At 58.9% G+C, this 20,306-nt stretch overlaps 1 protein-coding gene across 2 annotated transcripts; it reads right to left on the bottom strand.

Annotated features, from left to right (window-relative positions):
* Positions 1 to 7,532: 7,532 nt before the first annotated feature.
* Positions 7,533 to 14,787, bottom strand: LOC115614381 (carbonic anhydrase 15-like). Of its 2 annotated transcripts, XM_030501225.2 has the most exons (8): positions 14,613 to 14,787; positions 12,989 to 13,024; positions 10,683 to 10,853; positions 10,328 to 10,488; positions 9,562 to 9,654; positions 9,187 to 9,253; positions 8,836 to 9,002; positions 7,533 to 8,150 (listed from the first exon to the last, which is right to left on the bottom strand). In XM_030501225.2, the coding sequence occupies exons 1-8, from the start codon at positions 14,677 to 14,679 to the stop codon at positions 7,932 to 7,934; spliced, it is 981 nt and encodes a 326-aa protein (XP_030357085.1). In that variant the 5' UTR covers positions 14,680 to 14,787; the 3' UTR covers positions 7,533 to 7,931. The 2 variants fall into 2 exon arrangements, with proteins under 2 accessions (XP_030357085.1, XP_030357084.1); XM_030501224.1 differs by lacking the exons at positions 12,989 to 13,024; positions 14,613 to 14,787 and having other exon boundaries at positions 10,683 to 11,446.
* Between the last annotated feature and the right edge of the window lie 5,519 nt (positions 14,788 to 20,306).

The following is a 20,306-nucleotide window of genomic DNA, read 5'->3' as shown; positions in this document are numbered from 1 at the left end:
CTGCGTTGTTCCTTGTCTGGCAAAATGTCTAAGGGAGTAGAGCCTCCCAAGGAACAAGCACTGCGGCAGCAACTCCAAACCTGCCAGGAAAGCAAATACCAAAGAGGAACTTTGAGTAGAATTATGCTTCTTTCATCCATCTCTTGCTCACATGGACATGCCAGGGTGGGTGGTCTGAACAAAGCAGTGGTCCTGCTGCTGGCAAAAGGAGCCCCATGTCCCCCAGTGCTGTTGGGGACATCCCAGGAAAGACAACACATTGCTTTAGCATTTCAGAAGACTTTATTCTGGTGGGAAGATGCTGCTATTTACCCTGATAAGGTGCTTTTCCCAGTCTGCATTTCTGCAGGTTATGCAGATCTCCAGCCAGCTCTGGATCTGCAGTCTCAGCCTGAGGTTCTCCATTCTAGCAGCATCCCCATCCCTGTCCCCATCCCTCCCTATTGCTACTGGAGACAGCAGCTCCCCACTCCATGCTGTACCCATGTCCCCATGCCCAAACCACTGCCTCCTGCCCTGCCTTTGTCCCCTGCACCCACTCCCGGACTGCTGGGGTTTCCTGGCTGCACCGGCATTTTGTCCTCCACAGCACAAGCTGTCCCCAGGAACCCCAGGAACCTACCCTGGAGCAGCTCCAGAGACATGTGCCAGCCCTGCAGGGACGTGTGCCAGCCCTGCAGGGCCCTGGGCACTGTGCAGTCCCGGCAGGATGCAGATGGAAGGGGCAGAGTGGGACATAAGCCCTGGTCTGCCCCAGCCCTCCTTCCCTCCTGCTTTTTGGTAGGAAGCTGGCAGCAGGGTCTGGACCCCACCAGAGGTGCCAAGAGGCACCTTGTGCTCCAAAACAACTTTATTGGCTTTATTCTGGCTTTATCCTTCTCCCCAGCCAGGCAAGGGAGATCCTGCCACAGCACAGCCTCATCCATGGGGCAAACCCCCTTCTCATTGCCACACACAGGGGACTGGGCCGATGGAAGCAGTCCCAGTGTCCTTGCCCATGTATTAGTTGACAAGGCTCAGGGCTTTCTCGGGAAACCCCATCCCCACAGAACAAACCCATGCCCAGACGAGACTACAGCAGCCAGGGAAAGAGCCAGCAGTGGGATGCTCAGCCTGCACTGGAGACAGAAGAAGGAAGGCAGGGCAATGGTAGGGTCTGTCCTGCTATGTTTCAAGATAAGCTCCTTTAAGACAGTTTCCTGGGCAGAGAAGAGCCTGCAGCGGCAGAGTCCGAGGGGACTGCCAGGCTGCAGCAGGGGTCTGGGAGGTGCAGATCCCTACAACACCCATCCCAGCACACTGCTGGGGGGGACAGACTCAGAGATGGCACCAGCTCCTCTGCCCTGGCACTGAGCCCCTTCCCATGCTCAAGGGAGGTTATTCCCTGGCAAACCCCTGCCTGCAGCATCCTTGTCCCCGGCCTCATGGCTCTGCTGGGGCTCTTCCCCAATAGAGGCTGCCTGGGTTTGTGCCAATCAAAAAAGCCTCAAGGACCAAGACCTGCTGCCAGGAAGGATGCCTGCTTTTATTTCCCACTGAGAAAGCTCAAGCTTCACTAATTATTGATTCCAGTAGTTGGCAAATCATACCCTAAAGCTGTGGTTGAGGCTGAAGGGAATGATGAGGTGACACAGGAGCCCCCGTTGCAGCCATGCTGCCAGATTTTACCCTGCTATATTGGGTACATCTGGGGGAGGGGTGCAGCTGGCAAGGAGGAGGCAGCAGGGCAACACTTTACACAGGGCTTGAAATCCATCCTGACAACCCGTGGGTAAAGCCTGTCCCTTGCTCAACAAGAAACCAGACTGAGCTTTCACGGGGTCAGTTGGGGCAGGTCTTCCTGGGTCTTGCTTCTGCTTGGGTCTGGGTTAGCAGAGCACTGGCACATCTGAATGCAGGGGCAGGGAACCTCATTAATTATTGATTATAAGAGTTTGCTAAATCCTTTCCATAAGCAAGGGAAAACCTGCTGAATTATAGATTAGTGGCCCTGCCTGCCCGCTCACCGCCCCCAGTGCTCCCATACTCCCCCAGGCTGCCACACCACAGCGGATTCCCAGCCACGGTTTTATCCGTAACAAGCCTTCAACAGGGCTGGAGAGCCACCGCTGGGACTCACACTGGGATGCAGGGCCTGATCCAGGCCTGGGAAGCAGTGCCTGGGAAGAAAAGAGTTGTCATGCTCCTGCAGCCACCCTCAGTGGGGTTTACTGTTGAGGGAAACAGAAACCCGTGTCTCTCTGCAGCTGCAGCTCTCGCTCTCGCTCTGTGTCTCCTGTGCTGCCATTTTAAACAGTCATTTATTTTCTGTTTTCTAAGCTCACCATTAACTTTAAAATGAGGGGGATCTAATTTAGTAAATAAGATGCTTCAGGAAGGCTTTATTTAGCTGCAGAGATGCAGCAGGTCCCATGATAGGAGCAGGGCTCGGAGAGATCTGCACTCACAGGCAAGGGCTTAGCAAGGCCTTTGAGGGAGTTTAATAAACCCCTGTGGTTTAGATGCTTTGGGCTTGGAGGGACCCCATGGCTGAGACCAGAGGGAGGGATGTGGGGATGGAACAAAGGAGTGTCGGGCAATGGGAGCTCTTGCAACCCCTGCCCAAAACATCACCCCCCAGCCCCAGAGGGCAAAGCTCTGCTCTGGTCCCCATACTCTGCCCTGGGGCAAGGGCAGCTCCTACACCCATAGCCTTGCACTTGGGGATGCCCATGCTGGACCCCATCCATGGGGAGCACCTTCCCGGGATTTGTCCCCCCAGAAACCAGCCTGGGCTTTCTGTTTTTGCATTGACCATCACCCGGTGTTTCCCCCAGGCCACAGCGAGCCCCAGCATCTCACACCAGGAGGATTTGGGGTCTCTTTGTGAGGACGTGGCAGGAGCAGAGCGAGTGCACCTGGGGCTGATGAAACACCTCATCTGGAGAGCCATGTGTGACGTGGCACAGCCCGAGGGGATGGGGGTGTCCCGCCTGCCCGACCGCCCCAACAGCCACCACTCCTGGAGGCAGCAGGGCTGAAACTCGAAAGCAAGAGCTGGGGCCAACAATAGACCCAGCCCAGGCTGTGGGGAGCGGGACAGAGCTGTACCCCGCTGGGGTGGTGGTGGGAGGATGGCAAGAGTCCCCTGCTTTGGCTCTGCAGCTGTTCCAAGGCTGGGTGATACCTGATGGGCTCTGCCCTGCCTGACCTGGGGCACCGAGAGGGGTGGCTGGTGGTTCCTGCACCCTATCCCGACACCCCCCCGCTCACATAGCCACTTTCTCCATAGGGTCCCGGGGAAGGCCGTGCAGATCCCAGGCTGTGCCATGCCAGATCTGTGCCCTCCTGCTCCCCCCGGCACTGCCACCATGCAGCTGTGCAGCGCGGGGCATCCCCTGGCTAAATTTACTCCTGACACCCCCCCCCAGTCCCCAATCAGAAACTCGAAAGGGGGCCCGAAAAAAGGAAGCGAAACTGTCTCCAGTAGGTGCTGACGTGTGAAGGGGAGTGAGTGCCACGCGGCCGAGCCCTGAGATGGGTGCTGGCTCTTTGCTGCAGAGAGCTTTGCCCCTGTCCCCTTGCTGAGTTGTCACCTTGCCACCATGTCAGCGGGGGACAGGCCTTGGGGCAGCTTTAACGTGCCCAAAATTGGCAGGGTGGAAGACTAGGGACCCACTGTGAGGGGGTGCCAAGGCTGGTGGGGCTGCGTGCCATGGCAGGGTGCGTGTCCCCAGCCCAGGGTCACCCCTCATGTCTCCTGGAAGGTCCCCAGCAGGCCCCTGCCCTGATGTGGGGTATGTCCGCATGCATGTGCACACACATATGTGCACACACACTTGCACATGTAAGCACACACACACAGTGACCCCAACGCATCGAGGGCCCCAGGCTGGGCACCACTGACATGTGGGGCTGGGAACCAGGGCTAACCCTGACTCCGCTCAGCTCATGGCCTTGTTCCCCTGTGCCACCGCCGCACGGGTATAAACCTGGAGCATAATTTAGACCAGGTCACCCTAAATCCTCTCTCATTAACTGAATTACACTAAACGGTCCCTGTGCCTGCCAGGCAGCACCTTAGCTGGGCTTGTCTGTAAGTCCAGCCTGCCAACAAGATGCATGGGGCAGCCTCCAGACTCCCACAATATGGGGCAAATTCCCCCAGATCTGGGAAGTGAAATACAGGTTATAAATGAAAAAACAATACAGGTTACAAATTATAAAGTATAACTTATGAAATATAAAACACTATGAAACACCCCCTGGGCAGCTTGGGGTCAAAGCCCCAGCTGGGAACAGCCAGAGAGCCGAAGGCTGAGGTTTATTGCCCTACAATTGAAAGGGAATTAAATGAAACAAATAAACATTGAGGCTGGCGTGGCTGAAAACATGACCTGAGCAATCAAGCCCGCTTGTGAAGATGAGAGCATTTGCATAGCTCTGTCAAAACAGCAACCGCCAGAGCACGCAGCTGGCGGCTGCACCGGGAGGGGTGGCCAGAACCCTCGCTTCAGGTTGTTTAGATGTGTATCAAACCGAGGTAAACAGCCCCTAAGATAAACCCCCAGGCTTGTAAACAGGTTATAAACAAGCAGAACCAACTTAAAAATAAACACCACTCAGCTGCTTCAAAATGTTTATCATCTGAAGTTTATAAGTGATGATAAAATAAAACTCCCAGCAGAGCTTCAGCCCTTGTCTGGGGACCCAAAACACCCTTGTTTTCTGCTCACATTTGGAGGAAGCAGCAGGTCTCCCCAGGCAGGTGTGCTGATGGAGAGGTCTTAGCACAGGGCTGGTACTGACTAGCTGGAGAAATATGGTCAATAAATTTCAGCCCTTATTAAGACTCTCAAAATGGGTTTTTTTAGCTAATGTTAAGAAATTTCTACGTAGGGAGTGTTGGTGTCAGGGTGACAAGAAGATGGTGGCAGGGGTGGATGATGGGTGTGATGGAGGCAGACCCCTGCGGTCCTCACCAGGCCCTCAGGATGGAACTAAAGGGTTTGACTCCAGCAGTTAGGGAGGACTTCAAGCTGCATTTCTTCCCCTCCACATCCTGCCGGGGTGAGCAGTGCCAATACCATGGCTTTTGCAACCAGTGTGGAGGGACTGAAGGGGAATGTGGGGTGCACCCTGGGGCTGAATCCCGCCCTCCAGCCAGTGCCACCCTCACCAGCAGCCTCCCCACCCTAAGCAAATACCACCAGCCCCAACAGAGCCCTTTCGCCTTCCTCTGCACCACGGTGGGGTAAGAACACCAGGTTTAAGCATTTCTGCTATGGTTTGGGCACTTCAGGCCGGGCACTGCAGGCTGGCCATGGGCAGAGGATGCCGACATGCACCACTGACCCCAGCTGAGTCGTGGCTCTGCAGGCAGCTGTGCCAACCGCAGCCCCGCTGCTCAGGAACAGCCGCTGCTAAAATTACAGCCTGGCCAAAAACAAGAGCCCGCTTTGACCAAACAGCAGCTGGGAGCCAGGAATAGCCCCAGCACACACCGCTTCCTCAGCACAAACCTTCCAGTACGTGGCACCCAGAGCATCACTGCCCAGCTGCGCAGGAGGCGGGAAAAGACATTTTTCAGACCCATTTCAGCAATGGCTCTTAGGTTGGGGAATGGTTCCAGGTCCTTTCCGCAGGCAGCCAAGGCAGCCCAGTGTTCCCAGTGAGAGGCACAGCATCTCCCCAGATCTGGCGACCCAGGAGGCTGCACAGTGTGTTCTGAGCCCTTGGGGTGGTTTTGCTGTACAGAGGGACTTGGCTGCCTGGCGCCACTACTATCCTCTGCCAGGGGCACCACAGCTGACCAGGTTGTCTGCTCCCAGGGCTCCTGCCTGGTGCTTCAGCCCCTGCTGCCATTGAAGAGCCACAGCTTTGTGCCCTCAGTGGACTCCTTGTCAAGCAAGGTCTGGCCCCAGGTGCCCCTCACACCCTGGCCTGGTACTGGAGTGGACTGGGGGGCTGCAGCCATTAGAGGGTCACTGTGGATGGCCAGGCCCTGCCATGCTCTGTGGCTGAACCCACTGCTCCTGCCCGCTGGGTCTGTGACTACACTGGGCTGGACCCAGGAACACTCATGGGGCAGCTTCCCTGCAGCCTGTGGGTGTGAGGGGCTGGGCTGTGCAGTGGGGCCGGGGTGCAGTGGGGACATGGAGGGACATGGAGGCACAGACAGCATGGAGGACACAGGGGGAATAGAGAATCAGAGAATGAACCAGGTTGGAAAAGACCTTTAATATCATCAAGCCCACCTGTTACCCCAGCACTGCCAAGGCCACCACTTAACCGTGTCACTAAGGGCCTCATCTACAGAGTTTTTGAACATTCCAGTGATTCCACCACTGCCCTGGGCAGCCTGTTCCGATGCCTGGCCACCCTCTCAGTGAAGAAATTGTTCCTAATATTCAATCTAAACCCTTCCTGGCACAGCTTGAGGCTGTCACCTTTTGTCCTATCACTTGTTACCTGGCAGAAGAGACCAGCCACCTCCTGGCTTCGTCCTCTGAGGTAGTCGTAAGAGAGTGATAAGGTCCGCCCTGAGCCTTCTCTTCTCTAGAGTAAACAACCCCGATTGCCTCAGCCGCTCCTCATAAGACTTGTGCTCCAGCCCCTTCACCAGAACATGGGGGGAATAAGGGGCACGGATGGAACACGGGAGGAAGCAGAGGGCACGGGGAGGCGAGTGGCGGTGACACGGGCACAGCAGTGCCGGCAGCCGGGAGGCGAGCTCCACCTGGCGGCCGCCCGGCGCTGCGGCGCCGCTTGTCCCGTGCCCGGTGTCGGCGGTCCCGGTACACGGGCAGGCACGCGGCGGCAGCACGGCCCCTCGCCCGCCGGCTCTGCCCGGCCTCAACCCCCAGCACGGCGGGGCAGGTGGCCAGGGCCCTCACCGGCACTAACGAGGTCCTTAAGGGAAGGTCAGCACATGGCCCCTGAGCGAGGATGCTGCTTCCAGCCGGCGCCAGCCAGAGCCCGGCCGGAATTACCGAGCTGGGCGATGGCCACCACCATGCCGGTGACAGGAATCTGCAGCAGCACACGGCAGCCCATGCGCTGCATTCTGTGGATTAAGTGTGCCAACGGCAGCCCGGGGCACAAGCACCAGCTCTGCCATCCTTCCATGCGCCAGGGTGGCTGCTCCCAGACCCCAACTCCAGGGTGGGTTTATAGAGCCCCAGCACCCACACGTCCTGCAGGCACCCCAGTGTGGGGATCTGCTCCAGACAATGACCTGTGCTCTTACACCCATAATTCAGGAGGAGACGGGAACATGCCTGGAGCTTCAGCTCATTAATTATGAACCACCCCATTCACTCAGACCCTGGCTCTCCCCATGCCATGCTGGGCAGCACAGGAGCAGTGCTGGCAGCCGCAGCTATTTGTGCCACTGTAAATTCAGCTCTGTGGAAAGAGCTGAGTCCTGCCCCAGGGCACTGAGGGGTGCTGTGGCCCCAGGAACAGCCCCCATCCCTCTGCCAGCCATCCCCAACCCCTGGGAAAGCAACAGGGTCCCACAAGCACAGGGACCACAAGGAGTCTGAGCCATGTGCAGGGACAGGATTCAGCCATGGGGATTTATTGCACAAGGAGGAAAGGGGAAGGCTCATGCCTGCCTGCACAGCCCTGCCAAAGAGACAGAGAGCCAAAGAGACACAGAGCCAAAGAGGCAGCAACCCACAGCCATCGGCGAGGACCTTGGCTTTATTCCAGCCCCTAAAGCATCCCTCTCCAGGCGGCTCCACCACCGGGCTCCAGGTGCATTGCAGGGCAGTTCTGGGCTTGCAAAGATCGACCTCTGCAGACATCCAGGTTTGCAACATCTTCACCAGCCAAGGTCCCAACATGCTTTTTTGTGCTCTTTTGTCCCGTCTACCCATGAACCAGAGGCATCACCAGTGCAGCGGGGAGATGCTCGTGTGGAGGCTGGTGAAAAGCTGGCCCAGACGTTATGGAGTTGGCAAGGAGGGGCCGAGCAGGGCCAGGAGGAGCAGTGGGGAGAGGAGCTGGTGGGGGACCCTGTGTGGGGACCCTCCGCTGGCCGTGGCTGCCCGGGAGGCGAAGACCTTGCGACTGTGGAGGGGCTGCGGTGGGCGGAAGTTGTTGGTCATTTTGGGAAGCATGGAGCCGACGGCTGGGAAGTGGAGGGTGCTGACGAAGGCCTGCAGCTGTGCAGGGAGAGGCAGGGTGGGCATCCCCTGTGCCAGGCACGCCAGCCCCTGCCTGCTTGTGAGGCCCCTTCCCTGCTGTCCCTGAGGTACACAGGGCCCGTAGCATTGCCCCACACCAGAGGGAGGCCTCCCACAACCCCTCACAGCTCTCCCAAAACCCGATCCGCAGGGTAAGTACAGAAATCAGGTCCTTAAAAGGATCAGGTCTTGAGTTTTAAAGGAGCAAATTGTGTTTCAGTGGCTGCGCTGAGCACTTAAAGAGTAGCTGGCCCATGACTCCCTCAAGGAGACACATCTGCTAAGGTGCTTGGGCAGCAGAGGAGAACTCCATCCATCCATCCATCCATCCATCCATCCATCCATCCATCCATCCATCCATCCATCCATCCATCTATCCATCCACTCACCCACCCACTTCCTTGGACCCTTCTCTGAACACCAGTGGGTTTGCTCCCATTTCACTTTCTGAATACTGGGGCTCGGTGGGAGAGCGTTATGGACAGGATTTGTCCATGCTGGCATGTGGCCATGGCTCCATTACTTAACCCTCATTAAGTTAATTAATTGCCTGGTTGCCAGGAGCATTATTCTAGAGATGACTTTCCCTGTGCTTAGGGGTCGGGAAGGGCAAGGAGAGGGGCCACCTGGGAGGCCCATCCCCTCGGGCTGTGCACACTGGTACCTGCTCCCGACCGATCTCTACTGGCTCCTCAAAGACGGTCCAGACGACAACCTCGCTGCAGTCGGGGGTGGTGAGGGAGCCCTGGTAGCGGTAGTACCCGGAGAGCCGGCCGGCACGTGGCAGCAGCGTGCTCAGGCGGAAAGTGGAGGCCAAATCCACAGAGTCCCCTGTGGGGCGAGATGTGGGCACTCAGCCTGTGCCATGCCAGGGACATGATGGGGATAGCAGAGGCACCCCCATCAGTTTCCCCTCAGCCAGGTGGTCCCATGGACTGTCAGGTCCCCCCCAATGCAACCTGCTGAGGGGGGTTTCTCCCCTTTTCGCCCCTGCCCCAACGAGAAGGTGACTCACCTGCATGGGAGATGTTCCTCAGCCCCGCCACGATGGTGTTATAGTTGGTGTTAGGAGTTTTGGAGACCTGTGGATGAGGAGGGTAAGCGGCTGGGGCAGGGCAGAGCCAGGTCATTCTGTGCTGCTGAGCATCTGCAGGCAGAGCCAGCCCCACATCCTCACAGAGCAGCAGTGGGGAAGAGCTCACAGCTCCTGTTGCACGGAGCCAGCGGGGGGCACCTTTCACCACTAAGGTTCTCCAGCACCTCCTGGCCTTGGCCCAGCCTTCCTGCCCCTCTTGCTCCCTTCGAGCAGCCATACAAGGCTCCAGCAGCCGCATGTTGAGCGGCCTGTTCCCTGCCCAGGGTGCCCTCCCTTCAGCAGCTGCAGACCCACCTGGAAGAAGAAGCCAAGGACAGCCAGCCCATTGGGATGCCCCTTGGCCTCTGCCAGCGTCTGGTACTTGGTGTTCATGTGGACAACGTGCATCTGGGGAAAGCACAGAGGGGCCAAGCATGGGCAACCGCCCCCACCTGACCCCCGGCAGAGGGGTGCTTGCCCATGGGTCCTCCCAGCCTGCCTGGGGCAGCCAGACCCACAGAAAAACCCTCCTGGTCCCACGGGCACTTCCATGGGGAAGCTGCTCAGAGGATCAAAGCACCGCAATGAAGGAACATCCTTTGAAAGGGGTATGGGAAGGGGACCAGCAGTCCTGGGTGCCCACCAGCCAAGGTACATCAATTTTTCTCTCCTCCAGCTGATAATTAATACTTTAGAGGCACAGAGCCTCTTTCACCCAGAAGGATCCCAACATGCTTGGCACAGCACGCTCCTGCACACTCTTGCTTGCATTCACTGACTCAGCGGGGCACAGAGCACTCCAAACTTCACCTAGTGCCTCCAACGAGGCAGCCTAGCCCCACACACCATAAAGAAAAACCTTAGAGTCTCGCATCTCCTGGTTTTTAACCACCTAGGTGTCCTGTGCAGCAGCTACCTGTATCCCACCATCAGCACAAGTGATGGGGTGCATGGCCAAACCCGTCAGTGCAGCATGCCAGAGCCTGCATGGCAGCCTTGGGATGCACCAGCATCACATCTTCCCATCACACCAAGGATTCGGGCCACCCAGAGAGTGCAATGGGTGTTTTGCCTCACCTACCTCCATGGGGAGCTGGCACCCGTCGAGAGTGTGCTCGGAGCCATTCCCACCTGGGCTGCCCCAGTGGAAGTGGAGCTGCAGCGCCCGGTACCTGCCGGGGAGGCCCCCGCCGCTGATGGTGATGTGCTCAGAGACCAACTCACTCGCCAGGCTCAGCATCACTGCAAGGGCAGCGGGATGGGGTGAGGATGCAGGACAGCCCTGGCACGCTTGGACTCATCCTCCTCAGGCTTCATCCCAGCACTAACACACACTCACAAGGGCAGAGGACACCCAGGAGCGGCGCTGGAACTGAGCTGGGGCAGGACACTGCCTGGGAGCTGGGACAGCGAGGGATGCCCCATGCAGCTCATACCTGTGTGCCCATCATTTGTCAGCGTCCACTTGCCCGGGGGGGCCTGGTCGTAGCCTTCGAAGAGGATGTCCCCGAGGCCCCGGTCCCGCTGCAGCCGGCGCCTGTCGATGTTCACAGGGGACTGCTTGCTGCCACCACATGTGGCTTTCAGCTCCTTCCAGTGGCTGGGGCCTGCAGAGGAGGAGCAGGAGCACCACGGGCAGCCACCAAGGCACAGGGTGCCTGGGTCTTCAGCCAGCCCCACAGTCCCTGTCAGCCCTGCCATGTTCGCCTGCATCCCGCAGGAGCTGCCCTCCTGCCCGGCCAGCCTTCCTCCCTATTGATAAGCAGGGGTTTATTGCAAATCTCATCCATAATGCAGCAGGATTTCCTCACAGGGCTGGGGGCTATATTTAGCCCGGCGCACTGCTGGTGAAGGGCAGGCCTTTCTCCCAGCCTCTTCTGCCCATCCTTGCAAGCAAACCCTCCCTGTGGGGCTGCGCTGGCTGCCAACCACAGCCCCTGGGCTGGGGCTCACACCAGGGCTGGGCAGGGGACTGCTCTATGTAGAGGGGTCTCACTACCCCATACAGCACCTGCGAGGGAAGGACAGAGAGGAGCCGCTGAGTAGGGATGGAGGAGTTGAGGCCCATTCACGGTACACACGATTTTGGTTTTACAACGTTTACGTTTTACCCTATGCGTGCCACATTTGTCCAGTTGTAGCAGGTGACAGTGCATCCTGGCCACACAGCTCATCCTGGAGCAAATTCCACACGGGGTCTAGTGTGACTGCATGATCCCCATCAGCAGCTCCCAGGGTAGGGGGTCACCATGGCAAGAGCTGGCAGTGCCAGCAACTGGCTGGACCCACTGCAAACCCAGAATGCTGCCTGGGGGCCATGAGCAGAGGTCCCCATGGCTGCCACCATGGCCAGACCACACACCACGTGTGGCTCACTGTCCCCATCACCTCAGCACCCTCTCTTCTTGCAGCACTGGACGCTTGTTGCGGTCCACTGCTGTGGGATGGGACATAGCCGGCCACCCTGCTGATCACTGCTTCAGCGTGGCTGCCCCGACACCCCACTCCTTCACCTGGTGGCCCTGGGGCAGCCCGAGCTGCACGTGCTGGGGTGGAGGTGTCGGCACTGGGCTGCACCCCATCCAGGGAATGTGAATGGGAGCTCCCCTGACACCTACAGTCCTGTCCTCCCAGGGCATCCCCCCTTGGCACTGCTGGCTCTGCTCTGGCACACATTATGGCTTGGCAGCCTTTGTCTACAACCAGGGTCTGGAGGGGCCGTTCTTCCAGCAGCACCCCATGGTGCACCTCTTGCATTTACCAACCTTCTTCTTGGGCAGACAAAACCACAGACACATGCTCACCCCTGCCTCCTGCACCCCTGGGCTCAGCCCTGTCTCCTGCCCTTCTTCTCTCATTACTCCAGGCAGCATTTTGCCTGGAAACCCTGGGAGCTGCAGCCTGGCCATGCCGCCACCCCACCAGCTCCCCAGCATGCTGCTATCGGGTGGCCCCACAAGTTACACAGTGTTACATCAAGGGACCGATCCCCAGAGCCCTGCTGTGGGCACACAGCCGGCTCCACACTGCCCAAGCTGCTTCCCACCAGCCCTGCTCCCCTGCCGAAATTGGCTCTCGCCACTGGCCTGGTGACGTTGGATTGCTGGTGGCATGGAGTGCTGGTCCAGCAGGGATAAGCAGAGCCCAGCTGCCATGGCACATCGGCCATGGCCGGTGAGCATGAACCGCTGGGCACAAGGTGTGTAAACCCAAGAGCTCTAAAACAGTTGGGCCGTAACAGCTGATTAAATGCTCGTTGATCTTTAATTAACCTTTTACAAGCTATTTGCCTGCTTCCAGACAAAGTGCCCCTAGCCATGCTTCCCTTCCCCTACTTACTGCCTCCCCAAACAGAGCCACCCCTGCTCCAGCCAGGCCCCTATGCCCCATGGCCCTCTCAATGCCTTGATGGGGTTGCTAATGGCCTGTTTTACATGTGTGATTTAATTTGCTTCAGGTGAAAGGAGGAAGGCTGGTGCTGCCCTGAGAGCACCCAGACCTGGCTGGAGTGGGCTCAAGCGCTTGCCTCCAGTCTCTATATCAGCACACTTGAAAGTGAAGCTCCTCTAATCAATCCCTCCTTGGTGTGATATGGGTGAATCTGCCCTTTTCCAAGCCATGCTCCCTATTTGCAGCCTCGCTGATGCTGCCCAGAGTGCCCTTGGCCAGGCACTGTGGGGAGATGTAGGGTCTGAGTCCCACACAGCCCCAACACCCCCATCCCACACATGGCACCACTCACCACATTGGGGGTCCTGTGAGTCATAACACCACTGCCCTGCAGGAGAGAGGAGAGCTCAGTGCAGGTGATGGAGACAGGACCAGCTCCCCAAACCCACCCGCAGCTATGCCCAGGCCCCCGGTGGCAAGGGCACCCCTCATCGCAGCCAGGGGTCCCGTCAGCACTTGTGTTCATCCCGGTTATTCTTAGCACTGGTGCTTTCACACCTTCTCTGCCTCCCCCAGACACTCCACAGGGAAACCTCCCTCAGCATCACTCCACTCTGTGGCAGCCAAACCTCGCTGCTCATGGGGCTCCATCCCCAGCTGCTGTGGGAGCATCGCCCCTTGCCAACCCTGGGGAACCCAGGCAGCCCCTCACCACACACCAGACACATCACCTTCCCTTGGGTGAGTGGGGAGCTGAGGGCACTGCTGCAGCCCCCACCGCTATTCCCGCAGCTCACACGGGTGGGCTGGCAGCAGGAGGCGGCTGCTGGGGGCTGCTGGAGAGGCCCGTGCCCACACTGCAGGGACAACAGCTCCCCCATCGCTCAGGACCACCTTAGCCGGAGCTGCCGAACTCCCACCAGCGCTGTGCCTGCGCTCAGAGCAGCTACAGGGAGTGTGCACTTGATGCCGGGTGCTGGCACAGCAGACGATGCTGAGGATGCCAGGGAAGGCAGTGCTCTGCTCCTGCTGTCTGCTCATCCACCCAGGGCCATCAGTTCTGCAATGTGAGTGCACTCCTTCCCCCTTCAGCTCCCTGTCCTGCTCCTGGCAGGAGGCACAGAGCAACCCGGTGCTGCCCAGGGCCAGCCTACATGAGCAGTCCCCACAGATGCCATGGGACCATGCCAGCAGGCTGGCTGCGGCTGCTCGGACCAGCAGGACAGAGGTAGCCCTGCCTGCCTCCACCTATGCTGCTTATGGAGCTATCCTGCAGCAACGCATCCAAATCCTCACTACGGTGGCACGGGACACACCAGACCCAGGGGAGAGCTGGAAGCGGGACAGCGCAGGACTCAGAGGGTCCCCCGGGCAGGGACCTCAAGCTCTCCTCCCTGCCCACGGGAAGCCAAACTCCTGTGAGATGCTCAGATCCGCACCCACCAGCCCTCGTCTGACCTCGAGCATCCTCTGACAGGAGCCAAAGGAGCGCTGTCTGCTGCCAGCCTGGCCCAGATGCAGGTGAGCACCCAGCGCCTCGGCCCCAGAACAGCAGCTCCGAGGTTTCATCCTCATTGGTGATACAGGTCTGTGGGGTGGACGAGCTGAAGCCCAGCACCCTAACATCCCAACAGGACCCCAGCCCAGACAACCCTACCAGGACAGGTAGCCCTGGGTGGGCTGAGACCTCCCGAGCCCAGCAGCACAGTGGGGACATCCACCAGTGGGGAGCAGGGTGGTGGGAGGCCAGGAGAGAGCTCCTGGGCCAGACCAGGTCCCCCAGCACCCAGCCCCTCGTCACCCCCCGGCACATGGCAAAGGGAAGGGAATAAGTGGGTTGGCACAGATACACCCCAGCCCCGCAGCCCAGGACCCCCATCATCTCCCACCATGAGACCCACCATCCCCTCAGCCACCCCAGGCACGGCGGGAGTGGGGCAGCGCAGCGCAGCGCATCGCATCGCATCTCATCTCACCTCCCGCGGCTGCTCGCATGATGAGAGGCAAAGTCAGAAAAGTTATCCCCAGCCCCTGTGTGCCCATGGCGGCAGCAGCAGGGACCCCGGCACCCCGTCCTCCTCCTCCTGCGCAGTGCGCCCGGGCAGGCAGCGCTGCCAGCGCCCAGCCAGCCCGGAGGAATCCTCCGCTCCAGCCTGTGCTCTGCTGTTAAATATTCATCACAAGGGCTGAGTTTTTAACTCCTCGGCTGCTAGCAGGGAGCGGGGGAGCAGCCCGGCCCCCAGCCAGCCCCGCCGCGCCGTGCCAGGCCCCTGCCCGGGATGCCAGCACAAGGGCAGGCGGCAGGGGCAAGGCAGGGAGCAGGGGGCCAGCAGACCCCGCTCCCCTCCGGTGGGCGGCCCTTGGTACCATCCTGCTCTCCATCCCCAAAGCAGGGGCTCGGCAGCATCCCCACTGTGCCCCATCCCACCTCCTGCACAGTGCTGTGGGGGCCACAGGTGGGCTTCAGAGGGGCTGTCAGTAGCCAGAAGGGGCTGGGGCACCAGCTCTGCCCCATCATCTCCCCACTGTTTGCAGACACATGCTGTGGGACAACATCCAACCCCACAGCCAGCAGCGTTTCCTGCATCCCTCATGCCCAGAGAGTGGTAGCTCCCCTTAGGAGCCTGATATGGGGCAGGCAATGGCATGGGGACCCACAGACCACATCCAGCTTATCCCTGCAAACAGAGGCCACTCCCTGGGCAAAGCCCAGTGGGCATCCACAGTGCCCCATCCTCGGGGCTGGGTGGTCTTGCAACCACACTATGCGGACCCTCAGCCCTCAGCATCACTGAGGAGCAGCACACTGGTGGGGCAGGATTCAACCCTTTCCCCCCCGGCCAGCATAAGGCCACACCATAGCACGAGCCTTGGTACCCACCTGGGCATCACAAAAGCCTGGTGCAGGGATCCTGTGCTCAGCTCCCCAGCATGGAAGCAGTTCATGCCATCCCCATTGCACCCATCCAGGCAGGTCCCATGTGAGCCAGTATCTTGCCAACAGGCAGGTAGAAAGGGGGTGAAAACACAGGAGCACGGTGTTGTCACATTCCCCCAGGATATCCCCGCCATCTCCAGGCACAGTGGAAAGGCCACAAGGCCCATCCCGCAGCTCCTCTCGCCGGCACTTGGCACTGGTGGGAGCGCTGCCGATTCGCTGCCAGGATGAGCAAACCCGGCAGCAGCACAAGGGCAGTGGGAAGAGCCTCCTGCTGCTGGCTTGGCCAGGGACGCTCTGGCTCAGCAGAGCTGCTTGGCTGCCATGTGCTACAAGGGGACAACGCACCCAGGGGAGCTTGTCCTTGGCTCTTTAGGTCCCCTTTGTCTCCCCAGGGCAGAACCAGTCCCAGGCACCTGGGCAGCACCAAGCTGTGTGTTTGGAGCAGCACCAGCTGCAGAGGAGGGCACAGGGCAGAGCTCCCCCGAGCTGCTCTGGATCCGCGCCATGGCTGAAGCTTGGCCCCTGCTCCGGGGATGAGGTAGTTTGCAGAGGGCTGCGGTCATCCTTCCGGAGTAGCCACAAAGGCGGGCAGGCGAGGTGGAGGGGCGCACCAGGTCCACAGCCTGCTGCCCATCGCTGCCAGGAAGGAGCGGAGCTGCTCCAGCACCAGGGGAGCACAAGCGGCATCAGCATCTCTGCCACCTACCAGCCCATGGTGACAGGCAGTGGGAGAGCAGCCCAGACCCTCGGGGCTCAGGTGCTGATGGGACCCACTAGCCCTGGGCTATTCCCCCCAGGGCATCAACCAGGTGCCCCCAGAACATTCTCTCAGGTTTTCAGACTTCTCCAGTGGTGATTTTCGGCAAAGAGAGCAAGACCAGAAGTGTCACCACAGAGACCGCGTGGCCACAGCACCGTGTCACAGCATGCGATCCAGTATTGTGGCAGGAACAAGTCCCTTGTCCCACAGAGGGCAAGCAGCACATCCAGCCCAGGATCCCATGGAGTCCAGAGAGCCCTACATGGCTGGAGGGTACGTGGAGCCCTGGTGGGGCTCAGCATGGCCTTGCTGAGGGGCAGGAGTAGAGTGAGGAAGCAGAGGAGGACACAAGACACTTGGAATGGCGGCAGCAGCGCAAGAGGTACGTGTCGTACCCCGCTCCCACCCGTCCCCGGCTGCCCTGCTCCCCAGAGGTACCACTGGCTGCTGGCATCAGCACCAGGCAGGAGCAACCTCCAGTTTCTATAGGAACCAGATCAAACCTTGGAAGAGCCGCTCTGTACGTGATGGTGGTGGTAAGGAGCTCACAGCCCATCCTGCGGCTCTGTGCTGTCCTCACAGGGAGAGACCACATCCATCGTCCTGCTACCATGGAGCTGGGTGAGGCCCCCGCAGACACACGTAGTCACAGCACCAAGGGCAGGAGCCACGAGAGGGGGAAAAAATACCACTGAACACCAAAGAGAGTCACTCAGGCTGCAGCCATCAATCAGTCGCGGGCACGGTGCCACCCTGTTGGGAACCCCCACCACGTGCATGACAGCGAGCACCGCACCAGCACATACCAGAATTGCTCCTGGAGGTAAATCCTGTGCTGGTGCCTGCGAGCCTAGGCTGGTGGGAACACGGACAAGATAGAGTCTTGAGCTGGCAGAGCACAGTTCACATCACCCAGGGATGGGTGCACCGAGGGTTATGGGCATCCAGAGGAGAAAGTGCAGTGAGGAGAAGTTTACAGGCAACAGATGTTCCAGCCACTCCTGATTTTCCATGTAGATCTTTGATCTCCATAAGAAGCTGCTGCTAGCCCAGGCAGAAAGCCGGGAGCAGGGCAAGGAGCACAGCAGGAGCCGGCACAAAGGAGGCACTGTGGTACCCAGGTGCACACTGGCCACAAGCCGCTGCACAGCTCCTTCATTCATCCCATGTTCACAATGTGACATCTCCCTCCCCGCAGTCTGGCACCCCCCAGGGTCACTACCAGCGTGTGGCACTTACATGCATCCAACCCACACCCCCAAGTCACTGGCATTCTCCCAGGGCTGGGGACTCCGGACACACCGCACTGAGCACAGCTGCTGGCTACCCTCCAGGAAAATGCATTTTAAGCTGGTAAGAGCTTATGGCAGAAGAGTGCCCAGCAATGCCCCTGCCACAGCATCCAAGTGCCAATGTGACACGTGCGTCCCCAGGGAGTGGTGGTGAGCTGTACTCCAGGCATGTCTGACTGCTCCCTGCAGCATCACCCCTGTCCCCAGGCAGCAAGAGGGCAGGGTCTTGCAGCATCAGCAGAGCCCACAGGGTCCCTGCCAGACTGAGCGCCTCCAAGCACTCCCAGCATCGGGCAGTTGCTATAGAAAGACGTTTGTGTCCCCTGAGACCAACAGCAAAGGAAGGGCCATGTCACATCGCCCTCAGCTGAACCAGTGTGTCACAGCCCAGAGCAGAGATAGAATCATAGAATAGTAAGGGTTGGAAAGGACCTTAAGATCATCTAGTTCCAACCCCCCTGCCATGGGCAGGGACACCTTGCCCTAAACCACGTGGTCCAAGGCTCTGTCCAACCCGGCCTTGACCACCACCAGGGATGGAGCATCCACAACCTCCCTGGGCAACCCATTCCAGTGCTTCACCACCCTCACTGTAAAGAACTTCTTCCTTATATCTAATCTAAACTTCCCCGGTTTAAGTTTGAACCCATTACCCCTTGTCCTACCACTACAGTCCCTAAGGAAGAGTCCCTCCCCAGCATCCTTGTAGACCCCCTTCAGATACTGGAAGGCTGCTATGAGGTCTCCACGCAGCCTTCTCTTCTCCAGGCTGAACAGCCCCAACTCTCTCAGCCTGTCTTCATACAGAAGGTGCTCCAGCCCTCTTATCATCCTCGTGGCCCTCCTCTGGACTCGCTCCAACAGCTCCATATCGTTTTTATGTTGAGGACACCAGAATTGTACACAGTGCTCCAAGTGAGGTCTCACGAGAGCAGAGTAGAGGGTCAGGATCACCTCCTTTGACCTGCTGGTCACGCTTCTTTTGATGCAGCCCGGGATACGGTTGGCTTTCTGGGCTGCAAGCGCACACTGCAGCCGGCTCATGTTCAGCTTCTCATCAACCAACACCCCCAAGTCCTTCTCCGCAGGGCTGCTCTGAATCTCTTCTCCGCTCAACCTGTAGCAGTGCCTGGGATTGCCCCGACCCAGGTGTAGGACCTTACACTTGGCTTGGTTAAACTTCATAAGGTTGGCATCAGCCCACCTCACAAGCGTGTCAAGGTCCCTCTGGATGGCATCCCTTCCATGAAGCTCTGGGAGCTCGTTCAGGTCCATCAATGAAGGAGGTGGCTGCAGTGCCAGCTGCCCTCTGCAGGCCCAGGAGAGCAGACCCACCCGCACCCATGGTGACAATGACACTGCACGCTGGTCAGTGTTCAGCAATGAACACATCCTGCGGCCATGAGCAGGGCACAGGGACAGCCCGATAATGCTGCGGGGACTTGTCCCACACCACCCGCAGCAAACACTGCAAGCTCAGCAGCCCTTAAAACAAGAGCGAGCTGACCTGAGCTCCCAGCCTGGAGCATGGGCAGGCGGCACCGGGGCCAGGTCTGGACCATGCAGAACAGAGCTGCTGCTCTTTCCCTGTGCCCAAAGCCAGCCCTTCTTGCGGCAGGCTGGGATTGGGAGGCCAGGTTTTAGTTCTTTACCTACGTCCCCCAGGAAAGGTGGGTTTGGCTCTGCATGGCTCCGACAGTTCTGACTGCAGCAGTGGTACCACAAGCCATCCACGGAGCTGTCACCAGAACGGGGTGACACACATGGACACACAGGCTCCGTGGCATTGCGCTCACTGCCTGGACTGCTCCAGAAGAGAGGCAGGGCAGGCAGGCACTCACAGCTTTCCCCACTCTGAAAGGACATGTCCTCCAACCCACTGACCACACCGCTGTTTGGAGTCTTCAGCCATGTTGCTGTGAGTACACACTCGGTACAGGACAAGGAACTGCCACAGCAGCATCCAGCAGCAATGCTGAGAACACCTTGCCGGGACAGGACAGATGCGACTGTTTGACTCTGACTTGGTATTGCTCCATCCCATATCCCACCAACCTGCCAGCTCCAGCTGCAAACCTGCATTACTACACCAGCACCACTGTTTCAAAGGGCTTATTTATCCAACAAGTTTTCTTGGTGAATACTCCCCACTATCAGCCAGCTTTGTTCAATAATTTGACTACAGGCTCTTTCAGGAGAGGCAGCATCACCTCCCAGCTCACTGCAGGCCAAGGGGGCCGAGAGCTGCCTCTCCCACTTGCACACCCTGGCTCGTGTTTCCCCCCAAGCTCCAAAGGGAATTGCGGTCGCCTGTCATGTAAAGCATTCTGGGGCTGATTTGAGCACAAACGCCATCTGCTGTACATCTCCCCGCAGAACACACGGGTCCCGGCGGGGACTGGAAACCCTTTGCAAACCCAGAACATGCTGTTGGCTAAAGCTTCTCTGCCCAGCCCACCACAAGGACACCCCAGGGCCCTCCCTCCAGCCCCCTTACCATGAGGAGGCGTAAAGCACAACCAATGAAAGGGTGGAGATACCAACTTCTATCAGAAGGTTTTGGGTGAGAAGTTTGGAGCTGAAGAGGGTCAGGACAGCCCAACCTCTTATCAGGCTTTTCCACCAGTCTCCCCAGTGCGTGCTGGGCACAGAGACTTACTGCATCACTCAGTGCTAA

Source organism: Strigops habroptila, chromosome 11 (assembly GCF_004027225.2).
Source record: "Strigops habroptila isolate Jane chromosome 11, bStrHab1.2.pri, whole genome shotgun sequence".
Lineage (NCBI taxonomy): Eukaryota > Metazoa > Chordata > Aves > Psittaciformes > Psittacidae > Strigops > Strigops habroptila.
Note: the sequence above shows the minus strand (reverse complement) of the source record. Positions and strands in the feature narration are given on the sequence as shown.

Coding starts and splice junctions, on each gene's coding strand:
- LOC115614381 (XM_030501224.1), bottom strand. CDS start 10,959: ATGCAGGCGAACATGGCAGGGCTGACAGGGACTGTGGGGCTGGCTGAA. Junction 9,655..10,327: donor GGTGCCAGCTCCCCATGGAG/GTAGGTGAGGCA, acceptor TGCTTTCCCCAG/ATGCACGTTGTCCACATGAA. Junction 9,254..9,561: donor TCCTTGGCTTCTTCTTCCAG/GTGGGTCTGCAG, acceptor CCTCATCCACAG/GTCTCCAAAACTCCTAACAC.